Below are 14512 nucleotides of genomic sequence, written 5' to 3' on the forward strand. Positions count from 1 at the left end.
TTGCCTTTTACAGCAGGACAGCTCACTGCCAGGGCCAGCCTCGCCAGCCTCTCCGGGAGGGCATCGCCCACACGCTGGAGGAAAGCATGCATGAAAATTTGTGACTTGGACTGAAGCACCATCACAACGAGAAGGAAATCTGCTTACCTGCAAGATCTTACACCTGTCAGAGAGGCAGTCCATATCCTCACATGGCTGGTACATTCCCAGGGTAACACAGTTTAGCAAAATCACCATCATGCTGACGCACTCGAACCAGGTGGAAGAGAGTCAAGGAAAACTTCTGCAAAAGCATCATGGCTGAGATAAGCTTGCTCTAGGCTTGAGTAAAAATGTAGGAAGACTAAGGGAAAGAAGTGCTGGTAGGCTGATTTATTACATTCCCACATTCTCTACACCCAGTTCATCACTACTCCATTCCTTGATTAGGCCAAAACTCTTTTATAAAAGGGAAAGCAGAGGTAGCACAAAAGGCCTAAAGTACTTACACAAGTCAAATCATTGCCATAGTCAAACGTGCTTGCTCCTCTCCTGCTGGTTTGCAGAGTCCCTTCCCTCATTGGTTTACTGAATATTCCAAATACATGGAAGACTTTCCAAGGGGGACTATACCTAAATGTATCGTAGACCTCCAAGATCAAGGGATCTAAATCAAAATGGGAAGATTGATCTCTACATGATTATTGCCCTTCTGGGAAGGCTGGAACTCGCTTGTCACCTCTCAGAGAAACTTGGGGGTAAAGAAGTGCCACTGATCCTGTTGGGGACCAAGAAGTGCCACTGATCCTATCACTATGTTTCCAGCAGTGACCCACGTTGTATAAAACTCCACAACGTGCCCAAGTTACTCACTAACGATAAGGAGAATTTGTGTTTCTGACCCCAGCTGGTGATCTGTTTATGCCCTACAGCATGAGGATTGACAGTCCTTATAATTGTTTTCTCAGCTACACTGGTGTCCCTGCAGATGCTTTGCTTATTCATTTGAATCCTTTGTTGATAATCTTGCTAAAATATCTGCTTTGATAATAGTTAGCAGCCCAGAGCTACATTGGCTAATTATACTTTACATTAAAAACTGTTCCCTCCTATTTATTATTAATTTGTTGTCTTATAATTTTGTCAAGTGCCACTTCATTTATGTATTAGAGAAGTAGATAAAAATGGTGTATTTGTGTGACCCTTGTACTTTGTACACTCTAGCTGCCCCCTCTCACCATCCCTCTCCTCCCGAAGGAGTTTTAAAGCCTGATACACACTTATCCAAGAACTCATTTACAGTATTTTAGCTCTAAAAGTGGGTACATTTGTGATGTACTTTCCAGTGTCCTCATTGCAAAGCAGTTATGTAGACTAAATAGACCTCCAGCCTCTGGCAGAAACGTTCTTGGGCATTTTACACACCCCACAACAACATATCTGCCCAGTCTCCACTGTCAGACAATTTAAACTTTTTTAAATAGAAGAGGCACAAAATTATCAACTTAAAATCCAACCCACTGAGTGCATCCATTTTCAGTCCTTTCAATACTGAATCTAAAAGGGCAGCCTGTATCTCTGATCACTTCTGAAAGACATTCAGCTTCTGTGGTTTGTTCTGAGCAACTCTTCCATGCTCATTCTCTGACAGTGATTTATGACTAAACTGCACAATCTGATCTAGAAGATTATTAATTCTCTCTCTTCTCCCCCACCTGGTTTGTGGTGAGCTACCTTCAATTGCAAAATCAGACAAGAGCAGGGCCCTAGTTCTACTGTTCCAATTATGCTCTAATGTGATTTCAAGAATGTGTTATCGCTGTCTCTCACAAAGTTAATCCCATGTGCTCTACAAAGTCATGCACATGAAGCCCACCCTCAATGTAGGCTTCAAAACCAGGCCCTTTTCTGAGAGGAATGCACCAAAAGGGCACCAAGTATTTTCACTCAGGGTCTATGCAACACAACTTCAACTTGCCACCTCCCTCTTTCTTGCACATTTCTTTAATGATCAGATCTGAAGGCCAGGAAAGCAATTTGAGAGGTTTCCATTAGCTCATACAGGGTTTTTAGATAAGACTGCAGATTTTTTTCTGAACTCTTCAAAATCTGTTTGGTGTCACCATTCCCTTACAGAATGGTTGATATTGTAGGGCCTCTGGATGTCATCTTGCCCACCTTCCCTGCTCAAAGTAGCATCAACTACAGCAGATTGCTCAGGGTTAAATCCACCTGGGGCTTGAATGTCTTCAGGTATAGAGGCACCAGAACCTCTCTGGGTAACCTGCTCCAGCATTTGATTATCTGCACAGAAAGTAAGTGTTTTCTTAAGTTAAAATAGGACATATCCTACTTTTCAGGCTGTGACCATTACCTCTTGGCCTGTCACTGGGCATCACTGAGCAGGCTGTGTCCTTTACTCCTCTTATCAGGTATAAATACACATGAGTAAGAGCTCCCTAAAGCATCTCTCCTCCAGCCTGAGCAGCCCCAGCTCTCTCAACCTTTCCATTTTTGCAGGTGCTTAGACAGGGACTGAAAAGGCAGTGCCAGTGAAGCCCTGATAGAGGGGTCAGTGCTGAATGACATTCTTCAAGGGACCAAAACAGTTTCAGAGCAGTCTGAGCCAATGGTTGCAAAAGTCCTTCTCCCTGGGCGTAAGGAGGTCAAAAGATATGTGGACAAAACCAGGGCCTCAAACCTTCCTGGAACAAATTAATGCATGGCAAATGAAAAGCAGAAATTGTTTTAAAAGCCAATTTTGTGGGTTTTTTTCTCCAGAAAACATGACACAAGAGAGTTGGAGGCAGAGAGTATCACTCTGACTACAGCCCAACTCAGGAAAGCCAGGAGTTTTGATCTAGCACAGATCTTCACTTCTGTGCACGTGCCTTGGCAGCAGCAGTGCCAGGGCAGCACACTTCCATGTTTCCTTGCAGAGCCCCCACAAGCCATGCAGACCATGGCAGGGGGCTGGCAGTTCTGGTGAGACCCTGGAGCACAAGACCTAACAAGACATGGCAAGCTCTCCCGAAAAGCCTGAAACTTAGGGCAGCTGTGCAATCTCATCTCATCTTCCTGCTCAAAGTGCCATGGCCAGTTACAGATGATTTCTTCTCCCCTGCTTTTTAGATATCGGCTCTCAGAGTTTGCCAGCATTTTCCAGGCTTCCCAACAATATTATAGAACTTTTTTTTCCCAACAATATTACAGAACACTGGCCATTCCCAGGCTATTACAGTGGCATTAGAAAAAGTCACTGTCCCAGAGTTTTCCTTTCAGAGCAGGTGGAAACACTGAAAAAGCACATCAAACCTAGAGCAGAAAGGGACAAAGTGCAAGGAGAACACCAGAGCATCTCCTACACTGAATCAGGAGGGGTAGCTGCCTGCTTGGGTCGGTGGAGGGGGTAATTAGGACTATCTGCTGCCTTCAATGTGTCACCGTTGTCAACCACAGCTACTGCCTCCTGTCACCACAGCAACAGCCTGCAGCCAGGTTTATCATCTTTCTTTTGGTGATGCCTCCCCTCTCCCACATCCCTCACCCCCCTCCTTTTCCCTGTGCCTGAGCCTGTAATTAATTGCAGCTGCTGACAAAGCCAGTCTTCATAATCTGCATCATTCAGTCAGAAGTTTCATTATTAATTAACTTCTTTCAAAGTTTAAATCTCCTAATTACAAGCAAACCCATGCACATGTTCTCCCCGCCCTGCTCCAGCCCTTCCTCACTGCTTCTTTCCCTTCCCACAGCCTCATTCCCAATATCTTTCCCAGTGAATTCTGGGGCCTGCAAATGGTTTGGAAAAACTAAAAGGAGACCCACACAAAGTCTGCCCATGGTCAGCTTCTCTCCTCGGCCACCACAAGGTGCACTAGAAAATTCACAGGAATCCACTATGTAATAACTTCCCCTTAAAGGAAGGGGTTTTACCCACTAACTGTGGCAGTTCACAGTTGATTCAAACCCTTTCAGATAAAAGGACCATGGCCCTCATCTGGAAAAAGAAATACAGCAAAAGAAGTATTTCCTGAGTTAATCACAGAATATTCTCAGCTGGGAGGATCCACAAGGATCATTGAGTAACCATGGGCTGGTCTCATTATCCACAGAAGTCTCTCCTCCTTAAAAAAGTTTTGTTCATTTCAGCACTGTCTGGAGACATCAAGATCCATATCTAGACTATATTTTTCCCAGAAAACTTTCACTGGTTCTTTAGCTGGTGCCTGCCTGTGGCAGCAAGACTTTTCTTTGCTGCTGGGTGCCAGCACTGTCCTTCTGCAGCCTGAGCAGGGCCTGGCCAGCTGCTGGCCAGAGACAGCCACTGTGAAACTATTGACCCTCCACACCCTGTCTCCCTATGGTCAGGGCAGCTCTGGGATGAGGATAAAGGCTCAACGGGGACACACATCACCAGCACACACCAGGAGAGACCCATCATTCACCCAAACCATCTGGGATGCACTGCAAGCCACAAGCTACAGGATGCTTAAGAAGGTATGCAGATGTTTCTGGGTCATGTTTTGTGGTAGTGCTTTATAACCCAACTGTGCATAATGGAAAATGATGTTAGAAACAGGTGATGGGAGACAGGCAAAGCTTTTGGGCTCAATTTCTGAATGAGAAATAGCAGAAGAAACGTCTGCTGTGCTGGAGCTGTAAATACCTTGCACCTAAAAAGCTGAGCACCACTTAAGGTTCTTGGGATTGACCTTAATCTCTATTTTCTATCACTGACAAAAACACAACAGAGCAAAATAAAACAGTGCCTTGGGGACCCCTCTCTTCTTCCTCCGTCATCAGCTGCAGAGGCACAAGTAGCTCCCCAGGGGCTGGCGGGCACTCCTAAAGCACAGAAAATATATAAGCTTTATAGGCATGACAACCCCTCAGTGTTTCCTGCTGCTATTTCCAAACTACTCCTAGGGTATGTCTTGTGCCAGTTAAAGTCCTGACTATCTCAGACCTGTTTAACGTGCAGAGAATTGCTTGACTACAAAGCATTTCCAGCAGTGGGGGGAAGGCCTGCCAGCCCTGTGGTATGGCTGGTCATGGCAGAACCTGTTCCTGCCCCAAAATGGAGAGAAGAGCAGCTCAGTGACTCAAGTAGAAACATGGAGCCCCATGCAGAGCATCCCACAGAGCAGCCACCCCTCCTACAACTCCTTGTGGCCTCCCAGCTCTGAGCTGCTGCCAGGCAGGCCTGGCTGAGGACACTGCACCCCATCTGCATGAGCATTCCTCTCTGCTGCCCCTCGGGCTCCTCCCCACCCACCACTCATCACCACCCTGCCTCCAGCTCAATGGCTTCACCCTGTCATTCCAGTCTGCAGTGATGACATTTTCTTTCCCTCCTTTTGAAACAAGCTAAGGACAGAGCTGTGTTCCTTCCCTACTTTCCTCCCCTGCTTTGTGACTGTCCTGCAAGAAGCCAGTGGGATGCTGTACTTGAAGCAGGACAGTTAATATTCCATTTATAATGGAAGGAGGGATTTGTTGTAAATGTCAGAGAAGGCAACAGCCCCAAGGAAAGAAATGCTCATTTTCTTTATCTCATCTCCTTGCTGTTGTCTTTTGAAAATGTTTTCACAGGCAAGTTTCACTCTTTGCCCCCTCCCATTTTTTCTTATCAACACTCAGCTTTTGTGGGGTCTTTTCCTTCTGTGTTGATAAACGGGAGTTTTGTCTTTTTCTACAAAATAAGCTGGCAGAATCAACAGGGTTCTTTCTCTTCAGCTCAGTCTGCTGAGCTAACTCACTAGAAGAAATTGAATGTAACACTGTGTTCACGTGAAGGAAAATACCTCTCAAAATGTGTTTGTGTTCAAATATATCAAAACAATCAAAACATTTTTTCAAACAAGAGACTTTAAAAACCCTATTTTGTTAAGACTGAAGCATTTCTTCTATGTCTTTTTTAATGCAAAGAAAAAATTCAACATAACAGGAAAAAAAAGGTTGGGGTTTTTTTGACCCAACAGAACACCCCAGTTTGGAGTTCTGAGTTTGTGTTGCAAATCAAATGCCAACACCCAGCATTGCAGTGTTGGGATTTCATGGTGGCCAAGCCACAAGGGCAGTTTATAAAGCTTTTCTGCAAGCACTCAAGGCTGACATGCTTTGAGTGCTCCCATGCTGTGCAATCTTGTACAGGTTTGCTTCCATCACACCATCATTTAACACTTTTCTCATGAAAGAGCAGCACCTGAGCTTCAGGCCCCTGACATAAGCATTGCTAAGGCCTTCAAGCCTTCAGCAATACTGGTGCCAAGGAAAGGACTGTGGTACAGCCAAGGGCAGTGAAACTGATTTGAGAGGCATTGGGGAAGGCTTAACTTGTGTTGGTGTTACTGGCAGGCAGGACAAGAAACTGCAGAAGGGGGATGCAGTAGAGAAATTTTCAGTGGTTGGCAATGCTTCTGTGTTTCTGCCCTTTGGAAGGGATGTTCTGTCAAGGACAGGTTCATTACAAAAGACAGAGATTCAGTTGTTCCCATGTTAAATCAGATGAACACCATAAAAAACAAAGCACCATCGGTCAGACCCTCTGATCTTACTTCCAAGGGATGCTCAGAAAGTGGGTCCTGTATGAGGCCACACAGAATTTTGGCTGCATAGCTGAGTTTTCATTAGGTTCGAAGTTAAATTTGAATTTAAATCAGTTGTTTCTCAGGCACCACATCATATTCCCCTTCAAAGTCTGGCAAGGATTGAAGATAGCTTTTGAAAAATTTTGTTGGGTTTGCTTTTTTTCCATTACAGAAACAAGAAGAAGCAACTATCTCCTTTCTTAAAACTCTTTCCATAATGATTTATTCAGATGTTCTAAATGCATCCATTAAACTCTCAAGTCCACTAAAACCAAAAATAGTAGTAAGAAATTTCTGTCAGGAAAAACATACAGTGAAGATTAAAGGGCTAAGAAAGAACCTGAAGAAAAAAGAAGTATTAACACAAGGAGACAAGTCTTCAGATACTCCAGAAATGGGAAACAACAGGAGATCTCTGACCTAATGTAGGGCCCCTAATCAAACAGGAGGCTGCAGGGAAAAGCAAGGCTTCTTTCAGATACCCTGCACCACCAGGACTCACTGGTACTAAAGCTAGCATGAGTTACACCAGGAATTCTGGCTGTCTGTCACAGCATTTACATGGACAGACATTGGTAAAGCAGCCTGGTGTTTTCTCCAGGAGAGGTGTGTGCATCCCAGCACTAATTATTCAAATATCTCACAAATACCATGCATCCTCATCAATGCTGCTGCACAGCCCTGCTATTAATGATCACCTCCTGCCTGCAGCAGCTGAGCCCCAGAGCTTCTCAACTGATAATGACCCACCTCCAAATTGCATCTGTCTTTCAGGGTGCAACAGAGCATCTGTTTAACAGTGTGCAGCACTCCTACAAAGCTGTTTACTACAGAAAGCATGAAAAAATAGTGTACCTAGGAAAAACCCACCTGAGAATCTTTTTTTTTAGGTCAGATGAAAGGAATTACCCAAGTTTAAACTTAAGCAGGGTATTAGAGATAATGACTGTTCCTGGAGAAAGAGCTTTTCAATATCCTCAGATGGCTGGGATTGAGGTTGCCTGTCTTTCCTGCCAGGAAAGCAATACTCCACCATGCTGTGGAACCAGTTCAAGACTGACTTGAGGAATCACACCTCCTGCTGATTCCCAAATGGTGCCTCATGCAGCATTCTGGCTCTGCCTTGCAGATTGCTGTCCAAAATCTGACCTGGCTTCACATTAGAAGCTTCAACAAGGTCACAGCATGAGGCTATAGGACTGCAGCTTGGAACATTGTTATGGTGTGTGACAGGTGAAAGAATTTTGCTCCAAAATCCCCTAGTCAGAGTGGCAGATCCAGCAGTTGCTTCCTGCTGTAAATGCAGTCACAGGAGTAACAGACACCAGAGAAGGACCAGCTGAGAAAACCCCCTGAACCACAAAACTGGGGTCCAAAGTTTAAAGTTCTTATTGTTTACTGATATTTCACATAGCACAAGCAATTCCCTGTTGACAGCAGTGGTGAAGTAGGGACCCTGGAAAGAGCTAGGCTTTGATTTTGGACTCAGCTGGACTTCTGCTCCAGAGAAGAGCTAAACTTGGCAGGCCAAAACAGAAAGGCATTTGTAGTCCAGAAGTGATTTCAATTAGTAATGTGCTCCAGAATGATGAAATATGAATTTTACCAGTGTAGCTGAATGTTCTGGTACAGTGCCCCATCCTCCATGACCCCAGAAAGTGACATGATCAGAGAGATTGGTGGAGTCACCATTCTCTAACCAGAGCCTGAGCCACTTTTTACCAGATTTAATCTAGCTGTGGCCAAGCTTACTTGGTGGAAATTTCCTTCTAAAGTATAAAAAAGTGTTTTGCAAAGGGAAAGGAAAAAAATATCTCCAGTCCTCCCTCTGCTTCTGTGTTTCAGTGCCCTGTCACCCAGCAGCTTCATCCAAAGTTGTGCAAGTGTTCCTCAGCACCTGTCAAACTGATGCAACAGTCCTGCCACGTTTGGTAGTGCTGCAGTCTCTGCTTTTACCTGCAGATCATGATAGATTTGAACAGGGTCCTCATCTTGGCTGGGCCCACTAGACCTAAACACTAAATAAATACAGCACCATAACAGCAGTGTTTGTGTGACTCAATTTCAAGGAAGGAAGAGCAAAGAACAAGCAATGTTAGATTTATGAGGGCAGGGAAGAGAAATTTTAAAATGAAAGCCTTACTTTTATGCCCCCTCACTGCTCCTAATGTTGTCAGGTTTGTTTCTGAATGGGTGTAGGGTTTGTCCTCATGTTGTGGGTTTAGGTTCTGTGTGCCTTGGGAAACCATCTGTGGGGCATGAAGAGGATATTCCAGAGAACCTCCTGGAACAGTCACTGCCCAGGCTTGAGCTGGGAGTCACCACCCCCAGATTGGAGACACAGAACCATGAAGGACAGAGATTTGGGTCCTGAGTGTTGAACTTCACAGCAAATACAAAGGAAGGATGGGATGTCTTTGAATAAGAAGCCATTTCCCTGGAGAAGAATTAGGGCAGAAGAAACTTCACCAGCACAAAAGGCCTAAGGCCCACCACCAAACGATAACTGTGCTCCTGTTCCTTTTCCTTGCACTGGTTTCTTTGTTCAGCATTGCCATCTTTCTAGTCCATGGTAGTTTTCAGGTGTTAAAAACTACTTTTTCCATTCCTTTGCAGCTTCCCACCTATCCCTGTCAAAGGCCACACAAGTGCAAGCTGAGCTTAGAGGGATGTACAACTCAAATATGTCTGAAGGGAGTGCAGGGCACCTTTAATGAAAGGTCATCTTGCCTGGCAAGAATGTGAAGATGACAATGAAAATACAAAAGGCAGATTAAGGACCTTCTCACAGTTATAAAAGGTGTGTATGCCCTTCTGCACAGGGGCTCTTCTCCCTGCAGGTTTCAGGGCAGTATCACGTACCCCAGCACATCACCTGGTGAAGGACGTGGAAGTGAGCACCTTGCTCCTCCAGACAGCCAGTTTCCAAGGCTAAATTATCTCAGAGGGCACTCTGCCTCTAGGAGAAATCCTAGATTAGAGGGGCAGAAAGAAAGGCAGAGTGGCTTTATTCTTTCTCTCCTCTCCCAGCAGCGTGATGTTTTCAGTGGCTGGAGCAGCACTAAACCCTATGCTCGGTGCTTGGCTTAGCAGGCTTTTCTGACAAGTGCTTCAGAACAGAAAAAAATTGTAAAAAAAAGACATGCAGGGACAAAGCTTTGCAGCAAAGTAAATAAAGATTAATTCAGAAGTGTAGGGAGTGCTCAGGTAAGGTCACTCAGAAGAAATTGCACACAGTCTAGGCAAAATGCAGGGCAGTAACAGAGATCTGGATACAAACTCCTGTTGTTTGTTTCAATTACTGGCTGTAATTAAAGCATAATTTTCAGTTTAAGTTGTCACTACTCCCTATTTTGAATACCTATTTCTTCTCAGTTTTTAATTCTTTTGAAGGTTTGTAGCTGGCCACTGTAGCCTGGTTCCCAGAGGGTGTTTGGGAAGATTTGGCACCGATGTCCTGCAGGACACGTGCCTGGAGAGAAGACTGCAGATGACCGAGCCAATCTGTCTCAGCAGATAACTGGGAGCTGGGAGCTCCAGCCAGCATCCAGGCTCACAGCAGCTGCTGGAACCTCCTCGAGCACACAACTGGGCTGGGCATGCACTCCTGGAAAGGAAGGTCCTGATGTGTCTGTGTGACAAAGGACGGGAGAGATCCTCAGTATTTAAGCTTCTCATCTGAGGAGGAAAAGAGATGCTGTGGTGGCTGAGCAGATGTGTCAGCACTCTCCTGGTACATCTGGTCTCTTTTCCATCCCTCCTCTTACATCCTGCAACAAAGAGCAGTCAGAGAAAATGAGATTATATAAATCTTCTAGTACTTTCCTTCAAGACACCGTGTGAACTTCGACTGAATTCCACATCTACCTCTTAAGGTACAGAAATCCTTCCCCTTTGTTCCTGATTAGAAAGCAAGCACAAGAAGAGCAGGGTTTTTCAAAAGTGTCCCCTAGTCTGGGTTTTCCAATGCATGAGCTTCTCAGAGACTCGTTTTCAGGACGTGTAATACTTTTAATTTCTAACACAGAAAAGCTCTGTGAGCCTCTGGCTCCCACTATCTCAAGTGAGATGGCCAAAGACCAGAATTCACATAAAAAAACCCCCAGACAAACAAACATTACCCAGCAATGACACAGTAAGTTACTGCCAGGGCTGCATTAAGATCCAGGTGTTCCTGACACCCAGTACATGCTCACTGAAGGCCTCAGCTTTCTGGCTAGTTGGCAGATTGAGCCATGCCAGGGAAAGGAGCCAACATGACTCATGCTCAATCACTGCGACGTCGACAGTGCTGAGTGCTGTTTTAGGGGGAGGTTAAATGCTGTGAATGTGCTAAGCATTAACAATATTAAAATATTATTAGTATTATTTATGAGGTATCTCCACGTGTCCTCGATGATGCTAGCCAAGATCAAATTATGCAAAATGTTACATAAACATGCAGTAGAACATGCTGCCTGCTCCAAAGGGTTTTTAATCTAACTGAACAGGACAGGCTAACGATGCATTATGATTTCTGCTTCACACACAAGAAGCAAAGAGCACAGAGAAATGAATGCATTTACCCAAGGGCAGACGGGAGAGAGGGGCACAGCTGGGAACTGAGCAAGAGTCTCCCAAACTGTTCTCCAGCATCTTTGACCTAAGAGCATTCTCTATCTCAACTACTACTGCATTTGGTGAGGACTGTGCTCACAGGGAAATTGATTCCCCCAAAAATCTTTCCTAAGAGCAATGGGGGAATTGTCCAGGTTCCACGTGTATAGGCAAGTAACATACTACAAATAGATACAAGAAATGCAGGGCTGCCTGCATTCAGAGAGGTTTCTGGCTGTTCAGGTGTGCAGGATAAACAGGCAAGAGCCACAAGACACACACTCTCTACCTCATCTTCCACTGATACCTTCACTGGGACCTCCAGAGAAAACTCAGCCCATAGTTGTGGTAGTGTAACACTAAAACCAGTCTAACACCCACGCATCTCTCTCTTTTCCAATCTGCCAAAGAATTTGCTACCTTCCAAAGGCACTCCAGGTTCCTTTAATAGAAACACGATATATAAGAGCAAGTTACCAACACAATTGACTGCAGACCAACCATCTCTGAAAAAGGCAGGTCCTACACAGCATGTTGCTAATAGGGCAGGCTAGCTAAAGCCTTCATCAATCAGAGCAGCATAGCTCTACTGCCTCTTTGATGTCTTTCTGCCTGTTGTATTCATCGCCTCTATTCAGATTTAGGACTGGTACCACATTTGTATTCCTGTGACCTATTTGTTTTCATATAGATTCAACTTCACACTCTATTTATTCTAGAGTTTTTGACAGCCTCTGGAAATACATGTTTCTTCCTCTTATTTACGGTCTAACTTATTTTTCCCCATACTCTTTCCAGTCAGAAATTTCAGTTGTGCATTAATCTCACTTCATTTTGGACACACAGGTGATAGCCTAGCCCATTACCCCATCCTTACTTTCTAGCCATGCCAAATATTTCCTTTTCTCTTTTCAGAGTCTCTTATGAGCCTTTTAGTTTTAATTTTAGCAATCATTCCCCATTCTGCCTGACTCTGTAGAAGCCGCTTCTTTATTGGATTACTCTTTGGTACCTCACAGACATCCATCTTCTGTTGCATTAATTTAAAATTTTTAAATATCACCAAGGGATTGCATGCATTTCCTCTGTCCCATGCAGGTTCCCTTACCCTCACTAGGTCAGCCACCCTCACATTCCTGCCTCCTCTGCGTAGTGCACACTGATTCAATACTGCCACTGCAAAGGTGTTCCTGCCCACAGGATGGGGGTTGGAACAAGATGATCTTTAAGGTCTCTTTCAACCCCAACTATTCTATGGTTCTATCAAGGGTGGCTAGGCACTGAAAATGGCTGCCCAAAGAAGCAGTCCCTTTTCCTAGGAATGTTTAAGGATAGATTGAATGGGCTCTGAGCACCCTGCTCTTGTGAAAGGTGTCCCTGCTTTTGGCTGAGGAGTTGGAACAAGATGATCTGTAAGGTCTCTTCCAACTCACACCATTCTATGATATTTAGCTACATCACTTCCACAGAACACTTCCAAAATTTCCCTTCTGTTTCTCACAATTAAATGACTTCACCACGAGGACAGAAGATGATTGCTTAGCTGAGACATAGCTGGTACAAATGTTGGTGAGCAGAGTACAAAACCAGCCATCTTCCCCTAGCCAGAGGGCAGGGCTCCAGTAGGGTCTCAGCAGCCTGCAGAGAAGGCTGCATCATGGTGCAGACATTTCAGCCCCTGGATCAGCAGATCACCAAGGCAAAGAGTCATCAAATTATTGGTAATCTGCCCAGCTCAGCAAGATGAGGCATTGTCAGTGTCATCTGGAGGAGCGCCAGTGACCACATATATGTGATAAATCAGTGTTTGGTGGATTAGGATGGCTGCTTCCTGCCCTGTCCAGCCCTGTCAGAGGGCCCATCAGGAGCAGCAGCTTGATGTGATAACATACCATCTCCTACTAGGCTCAGGATACCTACAGCTGAAAGACCCATCGACTTGTGCAAATTTATTTTTCAAACCCTACATGCAGCATCCTGTTTCAAACACACCTAGCAGTGACTTAATAAAACTCATCTTCTCTACACAATCTTTTTGTTCATCTGAGAATGATTCTTCCTGCTGAGATACAATCAGACATGGAGTCAGAGGTGTTGTAGGAAAAACTACCACAGAGGATTTTGGCTCCTTACTCATAACCTACCCTTATATTTCAAGACTTACTTCCTACAGATTCTTATAAGCCCCAAGCACTCACCCATTTTGCTGCCAGGCTGCACACTGCTTCAAGTGCCCATCCTCATGGAATGCTGTGCAGGAAGGACGTTTGGTTTGGTCCGAGTCAGGTAAGGGTCAAAGATAATTTAAAATTTATCAGCAAGGAAAAGAAGGGACAGCCCTGTCATAACATCTCTTTGAAAGAGGCAAAACCCCCTCTGCAGCATTGCTTGTTTCTGGAAGAGGAGCTGCCATACCTGTTCGTGTGCAGCAGGTGTGGAGCAGAGAGTGTGCGGCACAGGGGGTGCAGCAGAGTGTGGAGAACATTTTGTGCAGCACAGCCTCCTCCCAGGCACACCTGGAGCACCCAGTGCACTGCACCTAAAGAGCTTCCACATCATTTGTGACAGTGAGTGGAAGGAAAAGAAAAACCAGAGCACAGGTCAGGATAGTAAAGACAGACTTGGCACATCGTGAGGAGACAGCCACTGTGGACCCACAGTAAATCTCAAAGAGCGACTGCAAAAGAGCTCCCATCTTTCCCAGAAAGAACAGCCTGTCCCTAGAGCCAGCCCTGCTCCCCACCCCTGTGCCATCAGAGAGAGTGACAAATCCCAGCCAACAGCACCATGGCTGAGGTTCTGCAGCCCTGCCAGGCAGCACTGGGGGCCAGGGCAGCCACAGTGTGCCAGCTCTGGAACCAGACACCCACTCAAACCCCTGTGTGCTGCACCAGGCTGATAAAGCAATTTTCCCCACACCACTCTGCCTCACTCTGCACTCTTCCCACCCACGTGCCACTAAAACTGGAGAGGAGGGTACAAAGGAAAATCAAATTTGCACTAATATTTTATGCACAGCGACCCATAGTATAATTTTTTCTTTGTTTCAGTTTAGCTTTGTTTCTTCAGGATAATTAGTTTTAGCAACACTTCAAAAAAACTTTTCAGCCTCGCAGAGCCATAAGTTTCCAAATGGTAATTGTCACATCAGCCTGCACTCTGATGTACAAAGCTTTTAGTGGTCCTGTCTACCTCCCTGCGTTAAGACTATTTCCACAAACACTCCACATCCATGCCTGATCCTTCCCTCTCCTGTTAGTAAACACTTTTCTCCTCACACCCTTCCTTTCAGCTCCCCCGTGCTGCCTGACAGGATTTGGTTTGAAGGTGGATAAAAAAGAAATGAT

General features: G+C 45.1%; 1 protein-coding gene and 1 long non-coding RNA gene across 8 annotated transcripts in view; both read right to left on the bottom strand.

Moving 5' to 3' along the window:
- Positions 1-14512, bottom strand: part of CACNA1I (calcium voltage-gated channel subunit alpha1 I) — a 163141-nt gene that overhangs the window by 84532 nt on the left and 64097 nt on the right. For all 6 annotated transcript variants that reach the window (XM_064702363.1, XM_064702362.1, XM_064702361.1 and 3 more), the window contains one exon: positions 148-259. In XM_064702363.1, the coding sequence (XP_064558433.1) occupies positions 148-259 (112 nt within the window). The remainder of the gene's footprint in view (positions 1-147; positions 260-14512) is intronic.
- Positions 6254-14512, bottom strand: part of LOC135442499 (uncharacterized) — a 57987-nt gene continuing 49728 nt past the window's right edge. For both annotated transcript variants that reach the window (XR_010438675.1, XR_010438674.1), the window contains one exon: positions 6254-10339. This is a non-coding gene — a long non-coding RNA (uncharacterized LOC135442499). The remainder of the gene's footprint in view (positions 10340-14512) is intronic.

This window comes from Zonotrichia leucophrys, chromosome 1A, assembly GCF_028769735.1.
Source record: "Zonotrichia leucophrys gambelii isolate GWCS_2022_RI chromosome 1A, RI_Zleu_2.0, whole genome shotgun sequence".
Classification (NCBI taxonomy): Eukaryota; Metazoa; Chordata; class Aves; order Passeriformes; family Passerellidae; genus Zonotrichia; species Zonotrichia leucophrys.